Here is a 27,136-nt window from a genome sequence, read left to right on the forward strand (position 1 = left end):
ACATAATCCCTCAGTATTTAAGATACGTTCATAGACTGTCAAAAATAAAGCAAGCCAAGTATTATCCACAAAGGAGCACTTCAGTTAATATAAATGGCTACCGTGTGAAAAGAAAAAAAAAAAAAGAGATTTTCTTCTTTAGGAGCCGCTACTCATTTGAAGAATAGACACTTAGAAAATAATTCCAAGTCAGTACATAAGAAAACACTTTCTTGAGTCAAAGTTAAAATAAGGGTAACATATTATATATTTAAATGATGGTCTCTTTGAATTCAACTCAGGCTCGGCAGTCAGAAATACTCTGATACAGTAAATTCATTAACAATTTTGTGAGAGACGTAAGAGCTATTATGAAATCTCATCCCTTCTGCACTGATGTATGAAGTTTGCTATATTGACTGATACGGAGGCATTTCCAAGCTCACAGCTAAGATATGTGCTGGTAGTAAAGGAACAAAATCTTTGTATAAAGTACTTTTTTGAGCTGTAGAGTAAATCTTCATCGTATACAACTGCCCACCATAAATAGCACCTCTAAGATACACAAGATTTCTTTAAACGTACTTCTGTAAATGCACACACAAAAATAAAATTACACATAATTTCTTAACCAGTAGCACACCAAAACAAAATAAAAAAAAAAAAAGAAATAAGCCCAAAAGACATTTCTAACATTTCTTGACCAACCTACCACTAAAGTGAAACATATGCTACTACTGGCCCAGCACATATTAAAGAATACACATAATTAGTACACTGCCCTTTTAATGAACAGAACCTCTTGGAGAAGCTTAATTTCTGTTACACTTTCCAATGCAAAAAACTCGATTCTTTTATTTAAATATTGAAGAGTTAGCTGCTGGCACACAGTCCTGAGAATACACTGTGCAGACACTTTCAGTAAAACATAACATTATGCTGGCTAAGTAAATTGTCCAGATGTCTATATTTAAATTATGCAAAAACGCTTAATACCAAATGAAAGAAATTATGGGTAAAAATGTGCAATAGCAAAAGTCTTTGCATTAATATTTAACCAAACTATACTAGAGCAGATTCTTTCACTAACAGGTACTTTGGGTGCATTTGATTTCATTGAAAATATGCTATTATATCCTAAGTTCACAAAAGTGTCTGAAGATACTCAGTGGCCCAGCACTAACATTAAGCTCTCTATAAAATATACAGATGTAAACTGTACACAAGGGAAGTTGTTAACTCTTAATTGCTTTTCCTCCAGTTATGCATTCAGTACACTTTGTATTCCCTTTAAATCACTGGAAACAAATTTTTCATGCCTACAGAAAAAAAAAATAGCAGCAGATCACAGAATTAGGAGAGCAGAAAAAGAAAATTATTCAGGAGTTCACAACTAAAAAGCAATGCCTTGTTAAATTGAAGGGCATTGCGGGCACCAATAAATAACACAAATGCAAGAAAACAACTGGAGAAATGATGATAAAAAGGAAGTATTTGTGGGCAAAGGCATAGGGTAACCATCACCCGGGGCTCCATAGCTTCCAGAACCACAAACACAGAAAGAATAGGAAGTTTTTTGAGGAAGGATTGCTACCCATTTGCCTTGTTTTTTATTCCAAAATTGGGTACTGTTGAATAAACCCTACTTCACTTATGGGGGTATTTAATCTGAGCCGGTATCATTTTTCTTTAACAACAGTATAAAAGATGGGAATGTTTGAAGTCTGATTCAAAACTAGATTTCCTAGTGTCTTAATGTATATTATCACAGAATCACAGAATCTCGGTGGTTGGAAGGGACGTCTGAGATCATCGAGTCCAAACACGCAGCAAAAAAAAAAAAAAAAAAAAAAAAAAAAAAAAATCAGTTAATATACCTTAGAAATTTGTGTTATCAATAAAAATTCTCAGTCCCTTTTGACTCCTGTTAATTTTTTACTTCAAAAACATTCTCACAGCAATGTGTTCTTCAGCCATTATGCGTAAAAATCAACATAAGAAAACACTTCTCATTCACACATACTTTTTTTGATACAATGAACTGTTTCTATCCTTTGCCAAGGGAGTAAGAAAATTCTTACTACTTTAAACTGGGATTTGTGGCATGAAAAAAAAAATATAATAATCACCCAATGACCCATTATGCAGCTTTTTTGGTTTGGTGAAGTACCTTTCAAGAGATCTGTGCAGAGAAGTGGCAAATGTGGAAGCAGCACTCCCAACTGAAGAGAAATGCCTCCTTTCCTGGCCACCTCCCCAACCTCTCAATGTGCAGAACCTTTCATAATTCTTGATGTTTTGAGAAAATAGCAGGAAAAATTCTTTGAGGACTGTTTTTGTTGTCCGTCTCTACCTAGTCCTTCCTTTTTTTCCTTCTTAGTTTCGATAAGTCTCACCAAACAACTCTATAACCACTGTGTTTTCATTCACATCATATCCCCTCTATTAACATGTAGCTTTCTGATTTTTTTGCACAAAGTGCAGCAATGCCACCAGTGTTATCTACATTCACAGCTTTATATTTTAATAACAACGTGCACTGCATGCTTTATATAGAGAAAAAAAAAATCACGACATTTAATTTGCATTAGACAGTAAAAACCTGTGCAGATCCCCCTCACAATCCAACAACTAAGAAAACTAAACTCCAATTTATCAGCACAAACAATTTTTACTTAAACTTTGTTAACCTGTAAATCCTTTTTGCATTTAGCTGCAGGTTGTCATCATATTATAAAGCCAAACAAGCTAAATTATACATCAGTGAGGTTTTATAGAACAAAACCCAGGAATTGTTTACCTGAATAAATTACTCGAGCTTCCATCAAACAATTGAAGTAAAGCAAAATTATTCTACAGTTTTCCATATTAATATACTGCTTTGACACTCTAAATAAATTATCCAATAATCAGGAACCCAAGATCAACAAAATATTATCTTATTATTGTATGCATCCCTTGTGCATTCCACAGAATGATTTATCTTTAGAATTACAAATATTTTCCAGATATGTTATTGAGATATGTGATGCTTTTATTATTCCTATATCACCCTCCATACACTTATGTGTTTATCTACATTAATCAAATACTCTCGTAAAATATGAAAGCTTTCAGTGCAAATGAACAAAATACTATCATCGTGTTTCCCCTCCTTTTTCTTCTTAAACAGGGGATTTTTTGCCTACTTATCTAAGACAGATGATCCTTCGAGCACACAATCCCCCTCTATGTAAGCTATGAAAATGTTGTTTGCAAATATATTACATTCCATATGGCGCTGACAAACAATAACTGTCCTTTATAAAAACACCTAACTTGGGTCTTAGACTTCAACTTGCATGCAATTCTGCGTGACTCAGAATTGCTAAAGCCTCAAGACTGACACCAAACCTGTGGCATGTTTCTATTGTGTGTTTGAGCAAATGCTTGTGAAACAGCAACCTGTTACTAAGTCAAAGATCTACCAAAGAGCTCCAACAAAGGCAAGTCTTGTAAACTCACTTGTGCACAACAGCTGGAGACTGTGGCCCAGTTCCATCTCCACATTATTTCTTTTTCCCTTCTAAATACAAACTGTCACTCTCCACTCAAAGCTTATTCCCATTATTTGGGTGGTACAGTCCTAATGTTTGGAGAGGGTTTTAATGGATTAAAAATAGCAAGATTTAAGAGGAATACACTGCAGAAAGACTTCTGTTTCTATTTACAGAAATTCTCTGAATAATTCTAGATTTAATTGTTCTGAAAGAAAAGTGATAAACAAACAGATGGACTACTCCTCTGAATTTTCTACTGAACTGCATGCTAATTATTATATTTACAAAGAAGACACAGCCAACAATTGAAATTGTGCTTGCAATATTAAGAGGCGAGCATATTAAAAATATAGTAAAGTTTCCAGTAACCCTAGAAAACACAAGAAAGCTTACTTGATTAGTTCTGTAATTTAAGCAAAATTTCAGGAATTTTTACCTCTACTTAAAACGCCAACAACGTTTCTCTTACCTGAGGAAAAAGAACTGAAAGCAACCTCCTACGTTACCAAGTACAGTTCCTAAATACCATAATTGATCATTGTATAGATTACACTCAGGCTCTCATCCATGACAGAACGTAAATTGTTTTCAAATATTTGGTCTGAACTAATAGTCAGTTCATACCAGTGTATTTTGCATCACTATCGACATTCAGCTGAAATAGTTATTATCCTTCTCCGGCATTAATTCATTGATGTAGTTACTGACCACAGTCACGGCCACTCTCCTGACTGTGCTCACAGCGGGCTCAACTCCAAGCATCTCCTTTCATGTCACCTGGTTTGCCTTACCCTGGTGTTTAACACATCCTCTCTCAAGAACATCATCTTTGACCTTGATGACTTACATGCCATGTGCCCAGTGTATATGCAATTTTGAGAGCGTCATATACAACAGCAACCCTGTTTTCCACCCACGGCACAAAACACCTGATTTTTCCAAGATTTCATTTGTGTTTCATGCGGGCACACTATCTCATGACAGTCAAGCCTCACACCATCCTCCTCCCCTTCCATGGTGTATGAAGTTCTTATTAGTCCCAATGCTTTTGCAGTGCAAACTATTTACCATCAATCACCCTTCTATTATTCTAATCCTTACAGTCGTCCCATCCTCTGTGACATGCTCCGCTAGACAAATTATGTCTCCCAGCTTTAATATCAACAAACTTCACCAGTTAAGACACGTAAAGAAATTCTGAAACTTGATCAAGCTGAAAAGTGAGCTCCAACGCCACCTCGCATAAAAACCCCTATTATCATCTTCTCTCCCCTCCCAGTACCACCGCTTCCATCACATCTTCTGTATAACCCCTTTTATTTTATCTAAATTCTAATCTCCACACTGTCTAATTAAGGAAATAGTTTCCTCTGTGTCCCGGGGTCCAGTGCTTTAATGACACCCACAGAAATGAGACCGAGTCCGGTAGCTGTTTCTAGCAGGGGACAAAACCAGACCCAGTGTGTGCTGAACAGACAAACCAGGACCAACAAGCTCTAGAAATAATCACAGACTACAGACAACATTGTGACTATTAATGAAAGAGGGAACAGCCATTTAAGAAACAACAGATTCACAGGGAAGAAGGCAGTTATGATTGTTCCAATTTTTGAAACACATATGGCAGAAATTAATAAAACATTTTAAAGAAGTCTTCACAAGAAAAGCATTTCTTGAAAATAAAGTCTCTTTGCTAGTCCAGCAAATATAAGCTGTTCAGGAGGCAATGAGTCAAGGTTTTGAGTCCCTCCACAATTTATTTCAGCATAATGAACGTAGGTCAGAGGAGCAGTTCTGAATTTAACATTTGCATTTAGCTTTAAATGTTTATTTCTGCCAGGTAGTATTTTAGCACAGTATTTTTCTTTCATTTCATCTTGAAAATAGAGTTTATAATGACTTTTCTAGTAATTGACAAAGGTATAATCATCTTACCTTTTTCCCCCCGAAATAACGTGTTAGGTTTTACTAGGTCAGTGACAGCAAATACAAGTTGTCACTTACATGAAGTTTTTAATGCAAATTAAAGGACTATTAAAAGGTCAGAAAACGCAAAAAGTATATTCACTTTGATCTCAAGGCAAACATTTGAGGATGCTACAAAAAGACAGAATAAAGTGCCCTTTAAAAACTATCAGTTTGATTATGTGTACCCAAAGCATAAAATAATCGGTGCTTTAAGCTGGCACAAATGGCATTAGCAACTGTTGGTACGTCAGGCAGTCACTGGGCTTGTCGATGCTCTTCTTTTGTAAAGCTGGGAAATTCAGCTGCGGAAACTAAACTTTCCCTTGCGACTATACACATCTTCCCTAAATTCAAATTCCATTGAAATAAACCCTATCTAAAAATCAACTCAAATTCTATCATTAACAGTATATAAGATATATATATATCTATATATAAATATAAATTAAAATTGTATACATATATATAGCATATTATCAGTTGACTTGCATTCTCTAAATTGCAGCATTTACAGTACAATGACTGAAAGTCAGGAGAAGGGACACAGGAAATGTCCTTTAATTACATTTAATGAATCTATAGTTTATGTCACAATTTTAACAATGAAATAAAAATGAATAAGTCATTCTAATTTGAAACAGCCCAATATAGTAATTTAACTGCTTTAAAGAACAGCATAAGGGCATGCCACATGCATGAAATATAATCATACTAGAAGTACCTCAATTTTAACTAGAAACAATAATGAATCACGTGCATAGATGTGAAGCAAGATGAAAACATCCACAGGGAAAAAAATAAAAGAGTAGGTCAAACAAAGAGGATAAACACGCATAAGATGTGGGGGAAAAGGACAAGACGACAAGAGTATAAACCCCAAAATATACTTATGAGAAACATGTACTGTTTGTATCAAAGCAAAGTGCCCTTTAAAAATCAATTATGTAAAAACAAGCTATACTATGAAATTTATAATGCAGCATCAGTCCCTAACATCATGGCCAGAAGAAATAGCATATCTAATGGAAGAAAAAAAAAAAATAAAAATCCACACACCTCAAAAGTTAAATCATTTTTCATAGCCAAGGTAGACATTCCAAATATTGACTGAAGTGTAAAGTTCCCATCACATTTTTTATAAGTTCAGCTAAAACTGAATGGGAAATAAAAATGAAGGGAGGGGAAACTCTTGCCATCTATGCAACCTAGACTACAGTATATTACAGCATTCTTGGCAGACTGCAGTTTTTCCATATTTAAGTATTTTTGAAATTTAAGGCCCATTTAGCCAATGAGAGTAACTTAGCACAGCTTTACGAACTACTAACAGAAAAATAACACTTCCTTTAAAGATACAAACCTGCTCTATGTTTTGGGAGAAAATGCAAAGCAATTTACCCAAATCTCAAGAAGCAATCACTGACCTTTACACTTTGCTGATTGATTTGAACCCTATCTTGCATAGCTGTCATTTTTTTTTGCATTCACAGAAAAACCTGCAGGGGACTACTTTTTGCTAGCTAATACAAAATAACAAAAAAGAAAGTAATGTCCACCAAAGGAGGAATGATATTTGTTATTTTTACATTCTGTAAAAAATGAGGCAAGTTTTTTTTCTTCAGTGGCAAAGCTTTTCATTATTTTTATAACCCTACTGAGATTGAGAACATTAGTGCACAAATGCTACGTACCCTGGCAGTCTTGGCTCTCACCTGAATCCTCAGCGACTCCTGACAGGTACTACTACATCTCACAATTATAGATCTACTGGAGGGAATTCATCCCACTATGTAAATGAACTCAAAATAAAAGATTAACACACTGATATGCAGTACAATGGAGCACTTTTCAGTGACTTCTAATGACTAGCAAAGCAAATATCACCAACCGCAACAGATGGAGGGCAAATCCATTGGTTCAACCCTAAGCCTTTGAGGCAGCCAAAACACTAAGAGATTCCTATTTCCAGAAGTTAAATAAGACCTAATAATGCATCTGGTTTTTACTTATTTCGATAAAAAGTAGACTAGGTGGTTGAAATATTAATTTAAATGCTTCAGTAACATGAACTGTCAGGAGCAGATCAAAAAAATCTTTTAAAAATGTTGCCAACCAGGACTATGTGACATTGAAGTCAGCTTGAATTTAACATGTACAGCGTCCTTTCTTAATAAAACCAGTTGACAGGTGAATCAAGACCAAAAGATTCACTGGTAAACATAAGCTTATGATCTCTGAATACTACTTGTTAAATTCAGAAAAAACTTTGATAGTGCTTTACCAAAACCAATCTGGCATTAAACATTTAAGTATGTTATTTTAAAGATAGAAAAAAATTTTCTGTTTCCTACCTAAAGCAGCTTATACTTGGACAAAACTACAGAGATTGAAACATAAAACCAAATATAACCAAAAATTCTCTCCCAGGCATATTTCAATTAAGTGTCTTAATGAGTGTCTTAAATTCAGCTAATCAATTTACGTCTTAAGAGACTGGAAGTTGAAAGGAAAATGGCCACAAGAAAATTCCTCAGGAAGAAACCCTCTCAGATTTCCCTGGGTTAAGGATACAATAAGATACAATTTCCCTGGCTTGAAGGAATCTTTAACATTAAAATCCTCCTTTGCCCCTTTGCTCTGCTACCTATATATGACCCTGACTCTGAAACCAATCAAGGTCCATCAGACCACTCTCTCCTTCCTTTCGCATCTCAAAACTCCACGTTGGATCTTGCAGTCATCTCTCCATTGACTGAAACCAGAGAAAGAAGTAACGAGAGACCACGATGCGCTCACATAATTAATGACTGTGTAAATAGAAGTAAATGGCAGGGGGATTACTGTAATTCAGGTGGGCATTTTAAACATCTACATAAACAGCTACCCAAAGTGTGACTTTGTATTTGCCACATTATCAGTTGCATTTCTCAATGGAAAAAGCTTTCCTTACAAACATTGAGTTGGTATATACGCAACAAAGAAGATAAATGGACCTGCTCATTCCTATAGGGGCCAATCAACAACTCAAATGAACACCCGAAAAACAAAACTATATACTCCTCTTCTTTAACAGAGATAATTCTCGGTTATGTGATAGTCACTCTGCCTAAGATTAATTTTTTTTTTCCCCCCAAAATTCAGGTGTCCCTTCAGCATGTAATAAGTAAATAAATTATTATTGCAAGAGCAATTACCATATCAGTATCGCAAACTCTGATTTTCTCAGAGTTCCTATTAAAAAGCTGTCACCACAGAAGCTGCAGAAGCACAAAGAACAGGAGGATGCCATTGAAAAAAAAAAAAGAAAAAAGAAAACAACAACAACTAAGGATGTGTCATTCCTTCATGCAAAACATAATCCGCAATTTGTTATTCTGACTTCATTATTTTTTTTAAAAGCTTCTGGAGAGCTTATCTTGTTCCTTAGAGCAATCAAGCTTCCCACGATGAGTAGGGTATGGGATTTTGAATTGCTTCTCTTGATCAGAGAGGCTTCTTCAAAGCAAACAGCCCCACATCAAACTGAAAAAACAGGAGAGACCAGTCTTTGCTTTTCCTGAAGATTCAAATATGGCATCTTCTTGAGTCATGCCAGCACCATTCTTGGCCTACCAACACCTTGCCAAACCCTTGTGCTGACCATTGCACTATCCCATTGGAATTACAAGTCTGATACTGTAACGTGAGGGCAGGAATGGAAATGAAGGAGGATGGTAAGAAGCTTCTAAGGGGAGGTAATAAACCAATTCCACTCCTTATGGCATCAGACTGCTTCTTCTCATAACTAAGGTCTGAGCACCTTTGAACTGCTACAAAATCCAAGAAGTTGAAAAGCTGTTCTTTATCTTTTGAAATGTAACCCATCTCCAAATTTGTTTCCTTATGCTGTGTGAACACAGCCACAAAATGAGAACACAAGGGAAAATGAGAAACAGTTGAAAACAAAAATAAAATTCCAACCTTTGGCAAGCAAAGATTTGGAGATGTGCTCATGCAGGAAGATATTTTTTAACAGAAATGTGCCATACAGAAAATCCAAGAACTTAATGAAACACATTCAGAATGAATCCTTCAGCAAGTTTGTCCAGAGGCTGCAAGCTGGACTTTTAAAGAAATGAAATGTAAATATTTAACAAAAAAGCTCCACAAAAGTTGACATTTTTAAGACTAATAAGTCCTTAACTGGTCTGTTGTGAACTAGTTGGTCGAATTACATCACCTGCATTTACCTAAGAACAAAAACTCCAGACGTGGAGACAGTGATATTCATGGATGAACTACTACTAGGTCAGAAGCCACCTGAAATCGCAAATCTTTTGCTGAAAAAGCTCCTGCAAAACAGTGAGACTTCTTTCACACAGAAGGACACTCTGCTTGGGAAAATAAAAAATTAACTATCCCATAGTACTCTGTCTAAACCCTGTGGTTTCAAAGTATTCATACAGCCAAATCCAACTGAAAACAAATGGGAATTAAGCACTTAAGACACTTTCAAGCGCTAACTGATGTTTCGGTACCTAAAATAGGGATAACCTGAAACACTAGCACATTACCCTCCAAATAAAACCAAGCCTGCACTCTCTTTAACAAGACTCTATTGGATGAGTCAATCACTGCTGACAAGATTTTTGATTTCCTTCTGGGAAGGCTGGAGTGGAAAGAGAAGGATATTAAGTTATATTAGATTGTCAGGGCCGAGCATTCCCTATACTATATGTCTCAATAACTTCCTCATAGTCAGACGGGAAAAATATATAAGTGTACCAGAAAAATTCTGCATAATAAAGCAATTTGCTATGGACCAAGTGGAAAACCTACAATAACAGTGGCAGAAAAATTATTTGGAAACAACAGAGATACGTTCACAGAGCTATTCGCATTTGTGTTAATGGGTTAAACTATCCAGAGTACATGCTGAAGAGATGGAACAGACCCACTCCTTACTTCTGAAGGCTGCACTGCCTCCTGGAAGACAGGCAGACATTTCATCAACACTTTTCCAGACAGCCAGCATATACATAGTCAACCTGCCAATATTAGGAAATATTGGGAATATACACCAGGGAATATTAGAAACACCAGCATAAGGAAAGTTATTGATGGTTTAGAAGGTAAAAAGATTTATCAAAGTATAATATTACTCAAAGAACTAAAAGAGGAGCAAGGCACTTCCACTGCAAAGCTCGAAAAAATATTTACTGTCAACATGACTGTATGGATGACAGGAACAAAAGGCAGAAGAGGAGAAAAAAAAAAGTTTACAAAAGGCTGTGAAATCTGGTTTGGGCTTACTAGTAATAATTCCTTAAAAGATAAAGGGAGAAGCAGAGCTGAGTACTTAGCTTGTTATGTTTTGGATGGGAACTGGTTACATGGACACTTGCTCTGCTGACTGACTCCCTTACAAAATACTTATCACAAAGAGATCAGCCAAGACAAAACACTGAGCAACAACTGAAAGAAACTCGATTGTGTCTAATTGTGAGTGATAAGACAATTCCAGGGTAATAACAAAACAAAACAAAACCCAATTCTGTTCCAAGTAAACAATTCTGAAATATTTGAGATTCCCATTAAAGTGACAGCCTGCACATTAACTAGGAAAAGCTGTTTCGGTCCACATTGTATCAGTGAAACCCACCTTAATGGGTGCCTGTTAAATAAGCTTTTTTGTATTCTATAAAGTTATATATACAATATCAAATTTCTCATCTATGTTTTACTATGTTCAGCTTGACACAGGCATGGTTTCTGGAAAAACAAAGTAAATTTTGAATCACCTTCCACAGAAATAGTAGATGCTATTTGTGCGGCAAGAGGAAGAGAGGAGGAAATATATAACACACTGTCACTTTATGATCTGTGGACGTGACTAAGCTACATTTTGTACTATCTCAGAACTTCAAGAAAAATGCTTTTGAAAATTAAAGACTATACTCTTCCTTTATAAGCAATAAATTATTTACATAATCAGCAATTATGAAAGGTGATATTGATTTCCTCGTGCATATGTACATTAAATAAGCAACAGATTCCTACTATGTCTTCTTCTAGTCAACGGGACAAAGAAATAACACTATCTCTCTGGCTGCCAGACACACTTTTAGTTTTAATTGTACTGAAAGTGTAGTACAATTAAGACACTTTAGTCTTCCAAGAGGAAGAAACTTCTACTATCCAAAGCCACAAAGCAAACCACAACCGAGAAGAAACTTCCTAATCAGATTTTTCGCTGTCTGCTAGAGCTTTAGGCCACATCACCCTCATCAATCAAGAAAAGCCATTAAAGAGTCTGCAACAACCATGATCAGAAAACCGTAGTTTTGTTGTGAAGGGCTTACTGTGAAAGTGCAGGTGCTCCAGCAGCAGCCCACACAGGCATCAATAGCTCTCTGAAATGAATGTCAATTAAAAAGGCAGATGCAAAATGTAGAACTGCTCAAATGAGAAACTGCTTAGATAGTGAAGCTAAAATGATGGAAAATTAATGCTATTCTTTTAGGCAATAAAGGAATTAGAGGAGCAGTTCTTACTCTCATAAGGTCAGCTTACCTTTTCCATTTTTTATTGTTTCTCCCTCAAAACCAATTGCCACATGGTCAGTGCTGACACACAGCTGTCTATTAATACACAGAAACCCTACAACTGCAGTGGCACCCCAAAGCACCACTACACTTAACATGCTGCAAGGATTTCCATTAGAAGCCTTGGTGGATTCAACATACTTTTTCAGGAAATTTGGTCTCAGTTCCTGAAGTTACAAGGACAAACTTAACAAGTTGCAGTGCCTGCTCCTTGACACTTTAGAACTTGTACAGACAGAACTACTAGTGACATCTGAGAAAAATTCCCTGAATAGAACTGCAGGATTTGGCTAATTGTAAGTAGAGGTGCCTGTTTGGCTGTTCAAGCTTCCTGGACACTAGCCTGTAAAATCCTGTTTTCCAGTGGCTTATAAAACTTAAACCATCAAAGCTTCCATTTTCTATGCCAGAGCATCTGCTGCAGGCTGGTTTCTGCCCTCACCACCTTGGGCTTAAGGGAAAACTATCCTTCGTTTTCAGAAAATGAGGCACACATAGCATTTTGCTATGCCTCAAGTAGGGCAGGCTTCACCTCTTCACAGCCTCCTACGTGTGACCACACTGAGCACACATTAGTCTCAAAGGAAAAATAAGTCCACATGTATCAGCACTAACATTCAGGGCAGAGAACAAGACTTTTGTTGCCGTTAGTGATCCTTCCTAGCAGGAGGTACTACACCTTCCAGCTAAGAGACAGCAACTCTACCCTTAGTATTCTTCATGCTGGTATCTAAAAGGGGGAAAGGGACCTGGCTGGGACAAAAAGAAATCGGTAATCTTAATTCATCCTCTTCTCCCATATGCATTACAATACAGTCCTTAATTACATGATCATATATTTTCTACAAGACCCGTGAATAATTCATTCCATAGACTGTACTCTGGGAATGAATCAAGAGAATGCAGTGAACTAGACTATTACCTACAGGACTCCTACCTCATTTGTTGCTAAAGCTGGATGATGAATGAGTTGTGGAATTGTAGGGGGCGGGGGGAGGGATCCAACCTAGTTTCATAGCCAATACATTTTTTCATTTTAAAAGCTTGCTCAGTTTTTGTGTGTTTCCTGGGGGATGGGAGAATTAAGAAGTGTTTCAATTACTTAGAGTTCTGTTTTGTTCATAATTTACCTAGAAATTCATCTCAACTTCTGTAGAGAAGAATCTAAAGTAACACATTACTCTAAATCTATTGGTCCCTTCCTCAGGGCCAAAATGTAACACTATTGAAAGAAATTAAAGCCAGGAGTAGGACTATGCATACTAGTAAGAAACAATACCAAGGAGAAAAAACAGACTTAAGGACTAGCAATGTAACAGCAAAGTCTGTTGCAGAGAAAGATGCATAGGCTTGGTTGCCACCATGTGCTTGTCCCACCCAGCCCAGCTACTGAGGGATAGTGTGACCGAACCTGAAGAGACACATGGCAGTCAGAAAGTGGACCTGCCCTTTCCTTTGTTTAGGAATACAGCCTGATTACAACAGCAGCAGATTTGTGCTGCCATCTGTGTTTTAGACATCTCTTAGTGGATTTCGTTAAAAATACTATCTCTGTAGTTGGGAAGAACAAAGACCAAGCCCATCACTCCAGCAGCACTCCTATCGCAGTATGGCTGGATGAATCAAGGCTACGCTCAGCTGCCAATTAAGACATTAAGTCAGGTGCACAACAATACCACATACTCAAAGCTATCAGAATCATGCAGTAATAAGCTCCTAAAGATACTGCTAAAAACACCAGCAGAATAAAACGATTCTAGCGTTTCATATCCAATACACATTGCCATTAGAAACACTTCCTTTGTGAGGGACTGAAGATAAATGTATGGTTTTTGTCTAAAATGTTGATGTTGGAATGCTTCTTTACCCTCCCATAACCAAGTCCAACGAGGAATTTACATTCTGTCTTTTCTCCTTCTCACTACATCTCTGCTGATCCTTTAGAAGAAACAGCTTTCAGGCTATATTTCTTCTTTTTCTACAGGCTAAATCAGGAGCTTCCACTGCTTTCAATTTAGCTCCCCTTCCTGCCACAAGAAAATTAATAGAAAAGCAGACCAAATGCCCAGGAGGAATTGTTGAACAAGTGGCATCTGAGCTGTAGAAAGGATTTCAAAAGCAACTCACTCCGTCTGACTCCCTCTCATTTGAAAACCGCCTACAAGCCCTAGGGATGGATTAAAGCTAAGCATGGCCTGGATAATCTACAAATGCAGGGCCCCAGTTGTAAGGACGATGGCAGCAAAATACTTGGGAGTATGGTTATTCCTAGAAACCGGAGGGCCTCTTTTGGAATGCACAGCCTGAATCAACCAAAGTATTCAACTCTGCCTTAATCCGTGGCTGGTGAGCTCAGAAACGGCGGCCTCTGACCGTGCTCCTCTGATAGTCCAGGTGGTTTCAAGTGGGAAAAATGGTTTAAAACTGAAATAAAAACCAATCAGTAGCATTAGGCATCTCTTGATTGCAACCTTCTAGCAGAAACTGAAAGTTAAAGTGGGCAGACCACCACGGAGGCATTGCAAGCAGAGGCTGCAAGAGAGAAAAGAGTTTTCTTAATAAGATGAACACAGGTGGCAGAGACAGACTTGAAATCAGACAACTATTTCTTTTGAAATCTACTTTTGACTGCTGCACTCAGCGTTCCCCAGGTGGCTGGGACCCTTTCAATAGTGTTTCTATTAGGAAAAGAGCTACAGTAGATCAGTAGCACCAGTTCCCAATTTAGTATTTTTTCTTCCTTTGACAACAGCAAGCCAATGCTGAGAGTGGGCAAAGCACTGGAAAAAAAAAATCACTGGTGAGTGAAGAGGAATGAGAGCTGCTCTCCTGAAGAAAAAGTAATGTGTATCTCAGGACAACCATATAACCCCTTAAAAAACTTCTGTTAGTTTGCTTTTACAGGAAATTCTCTCTACTGTATTTTCTTTCTTCTCAGTCTGTATTGACCATACTTACCATACTGGAGCAAGGGGGGTGATCAGTTAAAGTAATAAGCATCATTTAATAAATGTATATGTTCAGGAATATATTACGAAAAACCAATGTCTGTTTAAGGTAAAGCGAATCATGTTTGGATGATCTCCGTCCAAACTCAAATTCCAAAGCAGAAATCTGTGTGCTGGCCAACAGCATAAAAATCACGGGATGGAAATACATTCATTTTATCTTAAAAAAAAAAAAAAAAAGGAAGAAAAAAAGAGGGAGCAGGGAGGATGAGGGGGGAACATATAATTCTATGTTTTCATGTCCCAGCTTCTGAACAAACTGCCAAAAAACAAAAAGTCCACCTGTAAAGGCTTTGGAGGAGGGAAGCTTGTGACATTTAGTAATGACAATTTATCCCAACTTTAAATTTCACGACCAGAATAGATGATTGTAGAGACTACAACCCCTGCCAATAACTGCTACACTTGGGAAATAAATAAATAATGCACAAGGCCAGGTATAAGAAAACAAACCCTTATATAACTGAGCGCTAAACTAGATATTATTTGTCATTGCTCAGGAGGCAGGAGTTGTGGGTAAATACTATACAAGGATTGAGAACGGTAAACATTCCCTTGCTTTCTGACAACTTTCTCAAAAAAAGATGGAAAAAACTCAATAAACTAATTAAATTTTAACATAATGAAATTCAATTATAAATCTACAGAAGTGATTAACGAAGAGAAAAATGTTAAAAGAACCAGTTATGAAGAGAAGCTGCATATCATTGCCACCGGCTTTTCAACAGCAAGATCCATTAAAAGAGAAAGCAAATAGTAGAAGTGGCCTGGTGAAAGATCCGGGTGTCCAAAAGCCTGTTTTCTTTCTCAGCTATTATTACCTGGTCAAATAAAAGGTACTACCTCTCCCAGAAACTGTTTTTTATATCCTTAAAATATCAGAGCTACAACAAAGTTAAGCAAATAAATATGTTTTAAAGGCTTTATCTAAAGTAATTTGTCAAACATTCTAGATACAGTCACTGGAAAAAGAGAGTTGAAAAATGTACTGACAAATAATCGAAATAATTTTGAACGTACATGATCACTTTACAGCTCATCCCACCTGTGAATTGTTGTTCAGAAGCTTTTCTGTCAAAACAGTTACTCAGGTTCTTCAGGACTTTCTCCTAAACCAATGCTTTGGCATTCTCATAATCTTATTTTAGTAGATCTGAACAGCAATGAAAGTCAAGATATTGCAAATCATTTTGCCTTAAAGTATCTGAATTCAATCTGAATTAAGCATGGAGAAGAACCTGATTTTTGTATCTACAGTGACATCTAGTGCAAGAAACCAAAACCACATTTAAACAGGCTTCTAGAGAAAAGCTATTATTTATTGTGTGATTTCTGAGATAGACAAGAAAAATTAACACTGGCCCTTTTAAAACTTTCTTAATATCTTGTCTTCTGCACAACATTCACAAGCCAGCTGAATGGAATTCTATTAAGCATAATATGTTAATAAGAGTATTTAATGCAAATTTTTCCTTTCCATACAAATTCCATTTGATACATGTACATATATTACATAATTATTGAAGGGCAAACAATTGTTGAGAAGGCAAACACCACTAGGAACAGAGTTGTTATTCTATTTATTCTATCAACTTGTCTAAAAGAAAGGAAATTCAGCAGTAACATCTGACTTAATTTTTTTTCTGCCAGCTCCATAGATAGGCAATCCTATTTTAATTTTGCAGTGACTTTTAAATCTCTTTCTTAAAAATTCAAGCAGAAGACACAGCTTGTAGATAGGAAACCAAAACCAGAAGCATACAATGAGTGTTGTCTAATACAGATGCCAAATAGAAGAAGTTATAAAATAACAAATAAAATTTGTTCAAAAGTACAGATTTAAGTCTCCCATTAAAAGTACAGTTATGCTTCAAACACAGCCAACAACACTCTAACCAAAATGCAACACCAACATGTCTAACTAGCAACAATTTAAAAAAATGATTCACTTACTGAAATGTGAAAAAAACCTTAGAAAAAAGTGCTTTTCCTGCCAAACACACAAATAAATACATATGCCAAAGCTGAAAATGAACAGTTGAAATACAGTATCGTGTATACATCATATAGCATTCTTCTAACTCCCTCTCTTCATTCAGCTTGTAAATACAGTCATTTTAGGACCTATGCTCCAAAGGTGTGTTTCCAGAAGTCTTAAAAAGTCACATTTATTTTTTAAGGGCAGGATAAAAGCCTATATTGGCATCTTTGTAAGAACTTCATAATACGCAGTTTTCCAATACCTATTTACCCAATGGTAAAATAATTAGGTTAATATAAATAATTACAAATATCAAGATGTATTATTGTTTATCAGAATATTATATCGTTTATATATTACTAAATTAAAAAAACCAAACGGCTATTTATTAGTGATGTAGGACAACTAGGTTATGTATTATGTTCCTAAAGTTCTAGTAATCTTGCTATGGAATAGGCACAAAACCCACAAGCTTTTGTTGGTTATTAAGGGTATTGAATGGGGAAGTGTCACAAGTATTGGTTTTTGGACAAGAAGCGCATGCCATGCTTGTAACTATCATCATGACTAGGGATGAAATAAGTACTTTTAAAAAGTTCTATAACTTGCTCTTCAGGAACCCAAGAGCTTGCACAGCTTCTCCATCCTACAGCCATCAAAAAGTGGATTTAATAGACAAGAATTTCATATGAAAGTAGCAGGTGTTAATTGACAGCACTTTTGACCCAAGGACTGAGGTTGTTAAAACAAAGACTGAGGAAAACAATGAAAGAATGAAGAAAACAAATGCTCATCTAAGGACAATGTACTGCAGCAGAACCCACACAAATGAGAAGAAAAGGAGAGAAGCCAGTCAAGCTTAATAGAAAGTAACAAAAAGGCATAAGACAGGAAGGGGGTGATACATGCCCAGACTTAAAGGCAAAAGAACTGAGATAATACTGTTTAAATACCATTCAGCAACTCTGGTTTGAAAATGATCTAGAAATGCAAATAAATGTAGACAAATACAGCTTTTATAGAGAACACAGCAAACTGGTCTTGACAGAGTCCACCATGGTATACAAGCCAGCATGGAAAGGAAATGATTAAAATCAAAATCTATTAATTTCTGCCACCCTAATCAGCACCACATAAAGAGCAACACAATTACTTTGAGTTTTGGTCTCCTAGTGTCTTTGCTAGGTATAGCTGAGATTCCTCAAGAAAGAGAATTCCCCTGTTTAGACAAGTATGTCTACAAAAATAACTGTTTGGTATTAGTCTGTATTTATTCATCATGGCAAATTAAGATTATTTCATCTCGCCCCAAAAAGAGGCATGATAGAAAAAAAAAGGTACATGCTAAAGCTTGAAGACAGACATACTAGCAACAGGTTTCTTCCCCAGGTAGCAATAACCGTTGTTAAGACATAAAACTGTACTATTAATGTAAAATGTACTATTAACATAAAACGTACAAAGGGCACCAAAAAGGAAAAGATCAAATCAACAGTGTTCAATAAGATATTTACACAACATGTGGTAAAGTACTGCAGCAGAATTAGTATTATTGATGAAAGTGAAGCTGTGTTACTAAATCCAACAGGACAAAGCCAGTTGAAGCAGCCACTAGTTAAACTATTGATCATGGGAATTAGACACACACACACACACCAAAAAAAAAAAGACCCTGTTCTTTAATAGACTCTGTGAAGGCAGATCTCTCTGCGTTCTTTGACACCAGTTGAGCTCTGCCACACAAAGCTAATGACACAATCAAACAACAGGATAATGAAATAAAAGGTAAATCTAAATCTACTTAAAACTGAAAAATAAGAGCATCTAAATACCTTAATGCTAGGTACAAATGACATACATTGAAGAAGGCAAAAGTTGAAAGTCAAACCGATTTCTATACAAACAGTAGAGGGGAGAAGAAATTTAAAAGAAAGTTGGTAAGAAAAAACAGCAGAGAATTATATAAAGGAGTACACATTTTAAAAAGATTAATATAAAAGCTGCTAAAGGTTAGAGAAAGAAATTGGAACATACACAAAAGATGACAAAAATAAGATGCCAGTAAAAGAAAAAAGACCTCTAGGGGAATGACAATGCATGCAGTCAAATATAGCTGCCACATCAAAAGAAGTTTTATACCAATTAAAGCCTCAAAGAAAGAAAAATCGAAAGTTGGATAGGTTACCCTAACATCTTAGAAAGCATCCAAAGAAATTACAGACCCCAGGATTGATCTTTAACAGAACAATACAAAAAAGACTACACCAAGGAAAAGAGCAAACAATTTTTCTTCCCTCCTCCTCTTCTTTTCGGGGATGTATATGGAAGAACATTAACAGAAGGAAAAAAAAAAAAATCTATAGAAAGATTCAGTGAGAGTGGGATGAAAGCAAAATCCTAGAGTTAAATAAGTGCTGAGGTTGCACGACACCTGAAGATAGAGAAGCAATGTAAAGCAGTGCTGGTCTGTAAAGTCTAAATTTTTTTAACAGTTGGTGACATTTCAGGAAATAACCCAGAGCCGATGGGCTTCAAATCAAACATTACTGACTTGGTTTTCTACTGTATTTTACCCAATGCTGAAGCATCATTCCACATGGTTATTAAGCATTAAAATATCCTCCCTTTGGTTAAAAAGGACAGAAGACAAACTGTAATACTAGGTTAGTGAGGTGAGAGAGTCATGTATTATAGTGAAGAGGTCAAGGCTTAAACCAAACATCACCCCTGGAGACACTGCTTGTTGCTTCGGACAGGTTAACAACTCCAAGGAGCCACCACACTTCCCAGTAAAGAATACTTCATGGGGAGTTCAGCACAAATTTAAAATCCCAATATATGCAGTGTGCCTGAGGAAAACCTGAGTATTTGGGCTCCAGGTGCAAGTTGACAGGAATTCAAACTGCAGAGGAACCCAGACAGTCGCTCTGCGAAAGGGCTTCTTCCAAACACATGAAAGAAAGAGAGGATACTATCAATACTACATCATACTGCTGGGGTGTATGTGTCAGCTGCACACAGGGCACGGTGCCAGCTGAAATAATTGAATTTTAAGCTGCCAAATACTTTTGATCCAAAGCTTGCCTTCACACAGCATCCTCTCTTCCTCAGTATTTTCTAACTCGATAGCATTTCCATTCTCTATGAATTATTTTCTAGGTAGCATTTAGATGTTGCTTGTCTAATTTAAAATAAGGTTCAAATTAACTGGTGTTACTGAGTGTGAACAAGTTTGAGGAACATCTTCCCTGCAAAACAGTAGGTATCACTTCTTTGTCAGGCCTGATGAAAGCACCGTATTCAGTAAAAGCCAGGTAACCTTTTCCAGCAACATCTGTTGATCTCGTAGAAGACGCCAGCATGCCCTTCCTGGATTTTATAAAGCTTATGCAAAATCCTTTCAATTATTTTGGATTTAAACACTAACAGATTTTCCCATCAGCCTGTGAGAACAATTCAAAACCATGTGAACTCTGATATTTAGAAGCTAGTATGAAAATGCACAGCTACCTGTAATAGAGCAGGAAATCCCATTCAGCTCACAGCGAGCGCACTTGCATCTGGCAGCATATATGAATAGGTAATAGGTAGCTGTTTACATGAATTTTCAAAATCCACTGCCTAAAAGATTTGGAGCAAAAGGTGTTAGGGACTGAAAAGCAAAAGGTTATTAATTCTCCAAGCCAGTTGCTATCTTTCAGTTCCTGCCCTGCAGCAATCTTAGGACTGCAAGCCCAGGGGGAGGCAAAGAGAAGACCGTTTTATACAAATACAAACGTGAAGTTCTAAATACCTTAGTGAAGAATGTCCCGAAAGTTACTGGATTATGGCACAGAAAAAGTTGCAGTTGTGACTGCAGTGAGGTGGACATACAAAGACAGCCTCATTTCTCAACGGGTGCTGAGACATTCTAGTTTTACAAATGAACAATGTGTACTGTCTCCGTGTGCAAAAAAGGGTACATCAGTAACAAAACAAAAAAGCCAGTGAACTTACAGGGAGAGCCCATTACAAGAAACACCACTGCTCTCTGTAGTTTAAAATCAGCTTTCCAGCTACTCAGCCTGGCAAACTTCCAAAAAGCCCTTTTCCACTGACATGCTGGCAGTGATTTCAGGAATCGTTAAACAAGAAGTGAATAAAAATATGGATAGCTTCAGTAAAATGGTGTAAAATAACAGTACAACCAAGAAATCTTTTGCAGATTTTCAATTTTTTGGGGCCAAGAAAGTTTTATCAACTGCCTTTGACCCAGAAGTGAAATATAAGCTTTGTTTATGTACTCAAATATCAGCATATAAAAATGCAAAATACAGAAGCTGTATGAATTAAACTAACAAAAGCTCTGTACAGGAGAGTACAATTACAGCTTCTGTGTCGAAGTCCTTTATATTCAGCTATTTAACAATTTGTTTATTCCAACATAACGCTTTAAAAACTTCCCATATGCTTCATAATGTTCACTTTCACAACCACCCAAAATTCACAAATTCTCCATGTGACAATGAACTCCCCAATCCAGACCTGAGTAAAGAGAGGATTAATAAAGTTCTACATATGTATAGATGCTTCAAAATAATGAAACACAAAAATAAAGTAAAATTGGACCCAGAACATCTCTGAGGAATATGCAAATGGTAATTCCCAGTTCAGTATCTGGACACACATTAAACAGTCCATTCTGTCACGCCATCTGCTAGGCAGTTACCAGCCCTGCTCTCTACTCTATACTATTCATGCTTTATTTTTATTTTTAAGCATGGAGCCATTCAACTTATTTGGAAGTCAGATAAAAGACATGAAAGTGAATTAAAAAAAAAAAAATAAATTAAAGGAATCAAAGTGATACACAGCAAAAAAACAACTGCAAAAATTAAGTTTCAGATCAGCGATAAGGAGAATTAAAACATTACTTCTAAAGGCTTGCTTGAATTGCACTCCAAACAAGTTTACATTCAGCATTTACATCAAGTCATGAAAGCTCAAGCTTTGTTTTCAAAATTTTTATTTAACAGACTAGTTAAAACATTTGGAAAAAAATGTTAGCCTACTTATGGAAAAGAAGTTGTGGGAATTATTCCTCTCTGTGTTTGCACACACACGTGTGCATGGAATCATAAAGTAGCCCATTAAACTATCACCTCAGAACAATCATGAGCCAAATGTCAACATAAAATCTTACCAGTACAATTGGACAGCAGAAAGGCAAACAGAAAGGTAGAGAGCACAGGAATCTCAGTTTATATCATGCAAAACATACAGTATGGAAATCACCAAGTTGCCCTCTTGGATCTGTACTAAATATGCAAAGATTCAACTGCACAAATTCCATTTAAAAAGGTTTTTCAAGTTTACAAGGCATTTCTGACTGAAACATGAACCTGAAGCCCAAAGCAAAAATCTATCCACTACGCACCACATTCACCAAGATACCCAATGTAACATAAAAGGTGATTATTCACAGGACTTGTTCATACAGCACAAACACTAAGGGGATGAAGGAACCACTCCCTCCAGGTTTGCTTCGTTTGCAACTCAATAGAAACATTCAGCATTTTAAAGGCTTGTAAGAGAGAAGCTGTTTTGCACTGAGGTCACTATAGTGAAGGAAAAAAAAAATTGTGCTCATTTTTATTAATAACTACTTAAAATCTTATTCAAGAATTCCACCGTGCCTGAATACTTATTCCTAAAATCTACCATAAACTCACTCTTTGGAATAAGCCAAAATAAGACTGAGAAAATTTTGTGTTATTAAAAAAAGCCGAAGAAGGTGACTTAGAATAGGAACCTTTTTTTGAAGGAAAAACTCTAAGGTTAGTTCAAATGCCAAGTTGAATATGTACTTATTTTACTCACTTTCAGAATATCTTGAGTTTCATTCCACTTGTTTGTCCACTCTTTGGTCAGTTCTTGTACCTATAAAAGAAAACAAATATTGGAAAAAAATCACATCTTTGCATTATCAAGGACTTTAAAATTCTCAGAGCAGCGCTAAATATTTGCACAATTCTTTGGGAAGTTTAATGCTTAAACATCTAGAAGAGCACTGTTACTCCTGCAGTAAGTGGCCATACCTAGAATTTCATTCTCTCAAAAAGGAAAATAAATAAATAAAAATCACAAAATTCTTCTTCATAATACAGAACGAAACAAAGTACAGGGATAGTAACTTCAAATAACGGCAGGCATTTCCAATAAATGGAATAATTCCACACAGTGCTTCATCAGTCCTATAAAGTCTGCTGGCACAGATTCATAGAATCATAGAATCGTCTATGTTGGAAGGGACCTTAAAGATCATCTAGTCCAACCAAACTTTAACAAAAAAAAAAAAAGCAATTAAAAAAAACCACCACACAAACCACTAAACCATATTCTTGAGGACCATGTCAACCTGTCTTTTGAACGCCTCCAGGGACCGTGCCTCAACCACTTCCCTGGGCAGCCTATTCCAATGCTGGGTAACCCTTTCTGTGAAGAAATGTTTCCTAATATCCAATCTAAACCTCCCCTGGCACAACTTGAGGCCATTTCCTCTTGTCCTATCTCCTGGGACTTGGGATATGAGACCGAGCCCCGCTTCTCTACACCACCCCTTCAGGTAGTTATAGAGCACAATAAGGTCTCCCCTCAGCCTCCTCTTCTTCAGACTAAACACCCCCAGCTCCCTCAGTCTCTCCTCACAAAACTTACTCTCCAGACCCCTCACCAGCCTCGTTGCTCTTCTCTGGACCCGCTCCAGCACCTCAATGTCTTTTTTGTGGTGAGGGGCCCAAAACTGGACACAGTACTTGAGGTGAGGCCTTACCAGTGCCAAGTACAGGGGGAACAGTACAAATTGAGCCCTTAAGTGTAAGAAGATGGCAGCTCCTTTCCTGAAGTGCAAGTAGGCATGGTCAGGCTAAAATACCCTCTGGTGAATGGCAGGCAAAGGCTGGTAAAGGCTCTTTTCATTTCAGTCTTTCAGATTTTTAGAAAGAAGTACATAGAGCGTGCTTCAGGCAGATCCACCTCAAAGCTCTGACTTGAAATCATAATCCCAGTAAATAGAATATATATATATAAACACTTTCATTTTTTAAATCACTGGATTTCTGGACAGAAATTAAACAGACTTCTAAAAACACGCACAATCTTATTACATGTATTCACTTCAACTAAAGAAAGCTGAAAAAAAAAAAAGCCCAAAACCAAACCAAACAAACCAGCAATGTCCCTTTATTGTTCTACATATAAAACCACTGTAGGAAAAAAAAGGTTGTCAATGCAGCTCATCAAAACATCTCCACATTTTCTACCTTCAGCCTACTACCCCAGCTGTCTTTGGAGATCAGCTGCAAATTAATCAATGGGAACTAAAGAACCTTCTCTCTTAGAATCATAGAATCATCTAGGTTGGAAGGGACCTTTAAGATCATCTAGTCCAACCATCAACCTAACTCTGACAAAAAATAAATAAGAAATAAGCAATAAAAAAAATATCACTAAACCACATTCCTGAGGACCATGTCAACCTGTCTTTTGAACACCTCCAGGGACCGTGCCTCAACCACTTCCCTGGGCAGCTTGTTCCAATGCTGGGTAACCCTTTCTGTGAAGAAATGTTTCCTAATATCCAATCTAAACCTCCCCTGGTGCAACTTGAGGCCATTTCCCCTTGTCCTATCTCCTGTGACTTGGGAGACGAGACCATCCCCCACCTCTCTACACCCCCCCTTCAGGTAGTTATAGAGTGCGATAAGGCCTCCCCTCAGCCTCCTCTTCTTCAGACTAAACACCCCCAGCTCCCTCAGCCTCTCCTCACAAAACTTACTCTCCAGACCCCTCACCAGCCTCGTTGCCCTTCTCTGGACCCGCTCCAGCACCTCAATGTCTTTTTTTGTGGTGAGCGGCCCAAAACTGGACACAGCACTCGAGGTGAGGCCTCACCAGTGCCCAGTACAGGGGGACGATCACCTCTCGGGCCCTACTCACCACACTGTTCCTGATCCAGGCCAGGATCAGGAACCATTGGCCTTCTTGGCCACCTGGGCACACTGCTGGCTCATGTTCAGCCGACAGTCGACCAACACCCCCAGGTCCTTTTCTGCCAGGCAGCTCCAGCCATTCCTCCCCAGGCCTGTAGCGCTGCAGGGGGTTGGTGGGGCCCAAGTGCAGGGCCCAGGACAAGGCCTTATTGAAACTCATACCATGGGCCTCGGCCTGTCGATCCAGCCTGTCCAGATCCCTCTGCAAAGCCTCTCTACCCTCCAGCAGGTCGACACTGCCACCCAGCTTGGTGTCGTCTGTGAACTTACTGAGGGTGCACTCGATCCCCTTGTCCAGATCATTGATAAAGATGTTAAAGAGAACGGGTCCCAGCACCGAGCCCTGTGGGACACCACTTGTGACCGGCCACTAACTGGATTTGACTCCATTCACCACCACTCTCTGGGCCTGGCCCTCCAGCCAGTTTTTAAATCAGCGGAGAGTATTCCCACCTAAGCCATGAGCAGCCAGTTTCTCCAGGAGGATACTGTGGGACACTGTATCAAAGGCCTTGCTAAAGTCCAGGTAAACAACATCCACAGCCTTTCCTTCATCCAGCAAGCGGGTCACTTTGTCATAGAAGGTGATCAGGTTTGTCAAGCAGGACTTGCCCCTCATGACCCATGCTGTCTGGGCCTGATTCTACCTGGCTGGGCTCTTTTCTGCCTGTATCTCAAGATTTCAACACAGAAAAGTAAATACAACTTTCAAGGCATCATATCACTCCTAGTGCTGCTAATCAGAATGTTAAAACAAAAAATATTAAAGAAAAACATGAAGAAGGTCCATCGTAAGTCTATTCACCATACTAGAACAATTTCTATTCCTCAGAAATCATTTAAACATTCCTCTTATACAAGGACAAATCAACTCATTAAGGAAAGCAACCATATATTTGTCAGATAATTTAAATATGATGATAAAGTCTTTAGATCTGTATAAACAAATTAATTATTGCATTCATTCAATTATAAAGAAGCTATAACCACTGCAATATCTACTAAGAATTTTCAGTAATTAAGTCTATTGTAATTATCATGAACAGTAATCACACAACCTTCTAATGGAGCTGACAAAAGATAATGAAATATGTTCAATATACTCCCCACACAGAGGGACCAGCACTTCTGAGCAGGACAAGCAGCGATTACTGTCAGAGTATGAATAACATATTCTAATTAGTATATAGTCAGCAGTTTATATTACTCAACTACTCTTAGATAAAAGCTTTATGTTTGTGCACAAAAATAAAAGCATACTACACATACTAACAATATCACTCATCTCTGAAAAAAAAACCCACAATTTGCAACTCACGGCTCACACTACAGTTATGCAGGTCCTACTTTAATTACTGAATGCAACACAGTAAGGGACAACTGCACATACTACAGAGATGTAAAATGTGTTCCTTGCAGAAAGCTGGGTGACGAAGAAGCCTGGCATCTACTTTGCAGCTCTGGTTCATACCAATATATGTCATTTGTCCATTTTTGCCATCAAGTTAATTTTTAAAGTATCATTTCACTGAATAGTATTTTAACATGACCTTAACACTGGTATTACCAATGGGAATGCTGAAAAGCACAGACAGATACCCTACCAACTACTTAAGTGAAAACAAGATTCTCAAAGCAATGCATTAATTTGCTAATTGTAAAGGTCTGAGCAGCATCAGCATAAACTTTACTATTTAAACCAGCTAAGAAGACCCTATTTTTAAAGGCATCATATCTACATTTGATTGGCATCTTGTTGACAATATTCAGAACTAAATTACATTAGTAAATATTTGTAAATATTAGTAATTAGTAATTATACTAATGTATTAATTAGTAAATTTTAGTAAATATTTTGCTAAATATTAGTAAATAAATTTGCTGCCACGTAGCTGAATGATTTCAAATACTTTCCTCTCTTTCACAGTCTGAGTAATACTATTTTTTTAAAACAGCTTACAGTAGGCTTTAAAAACCGGTGCATACATAGAAAATAATTAATATCGAATGACAGAACAAATAATGAAAGATTTCAAATTAAGATAAA

General features: G+C 37.2%; 1 protein-coding gene across 5 annotated transcripts in view; it reads right to left on the reverse strand.

Moving 5' to 3' along the window:
* The window catches only part of KIF16B (kinesin family member 16B), a 140,139-nt gene that overhangs the window by 78,688 nt on the left and 34,315 nt on the right, over window positions 1-27,136 (reverse strand). For all 5 annotated transcript variants that reach the window (XM_014966428.1, XM_014966427.1, XM_014966429.1 and 2 more), the window contains exon 12: window positions 22,919-22,978. In XM_014966428.1, coding sequence (XP_014821914.1) covers window positions 22,919-22,978 — 60 coding nt within the window. The remainder of the gene's footprint in view (window positions 1-22,918; window positions 22,979-27,136) is intronic.

The sequence above is a fragment of the Calidris pugnax genome, unplaced genomic scaffold, assembly GCF_001431845.1.
Source record: "Calidris pugnax isolate Ruff unplaced genomic scaffold, ASM143184v1 scaffold31, whole genome shotgun sequence".
Classification (NCBI taxonomy): Eukaryota; Metazoa; Chordata; class Aves; order Charadriiformes; family Scolopacidae; genus Calidris; species Calidris pugnax.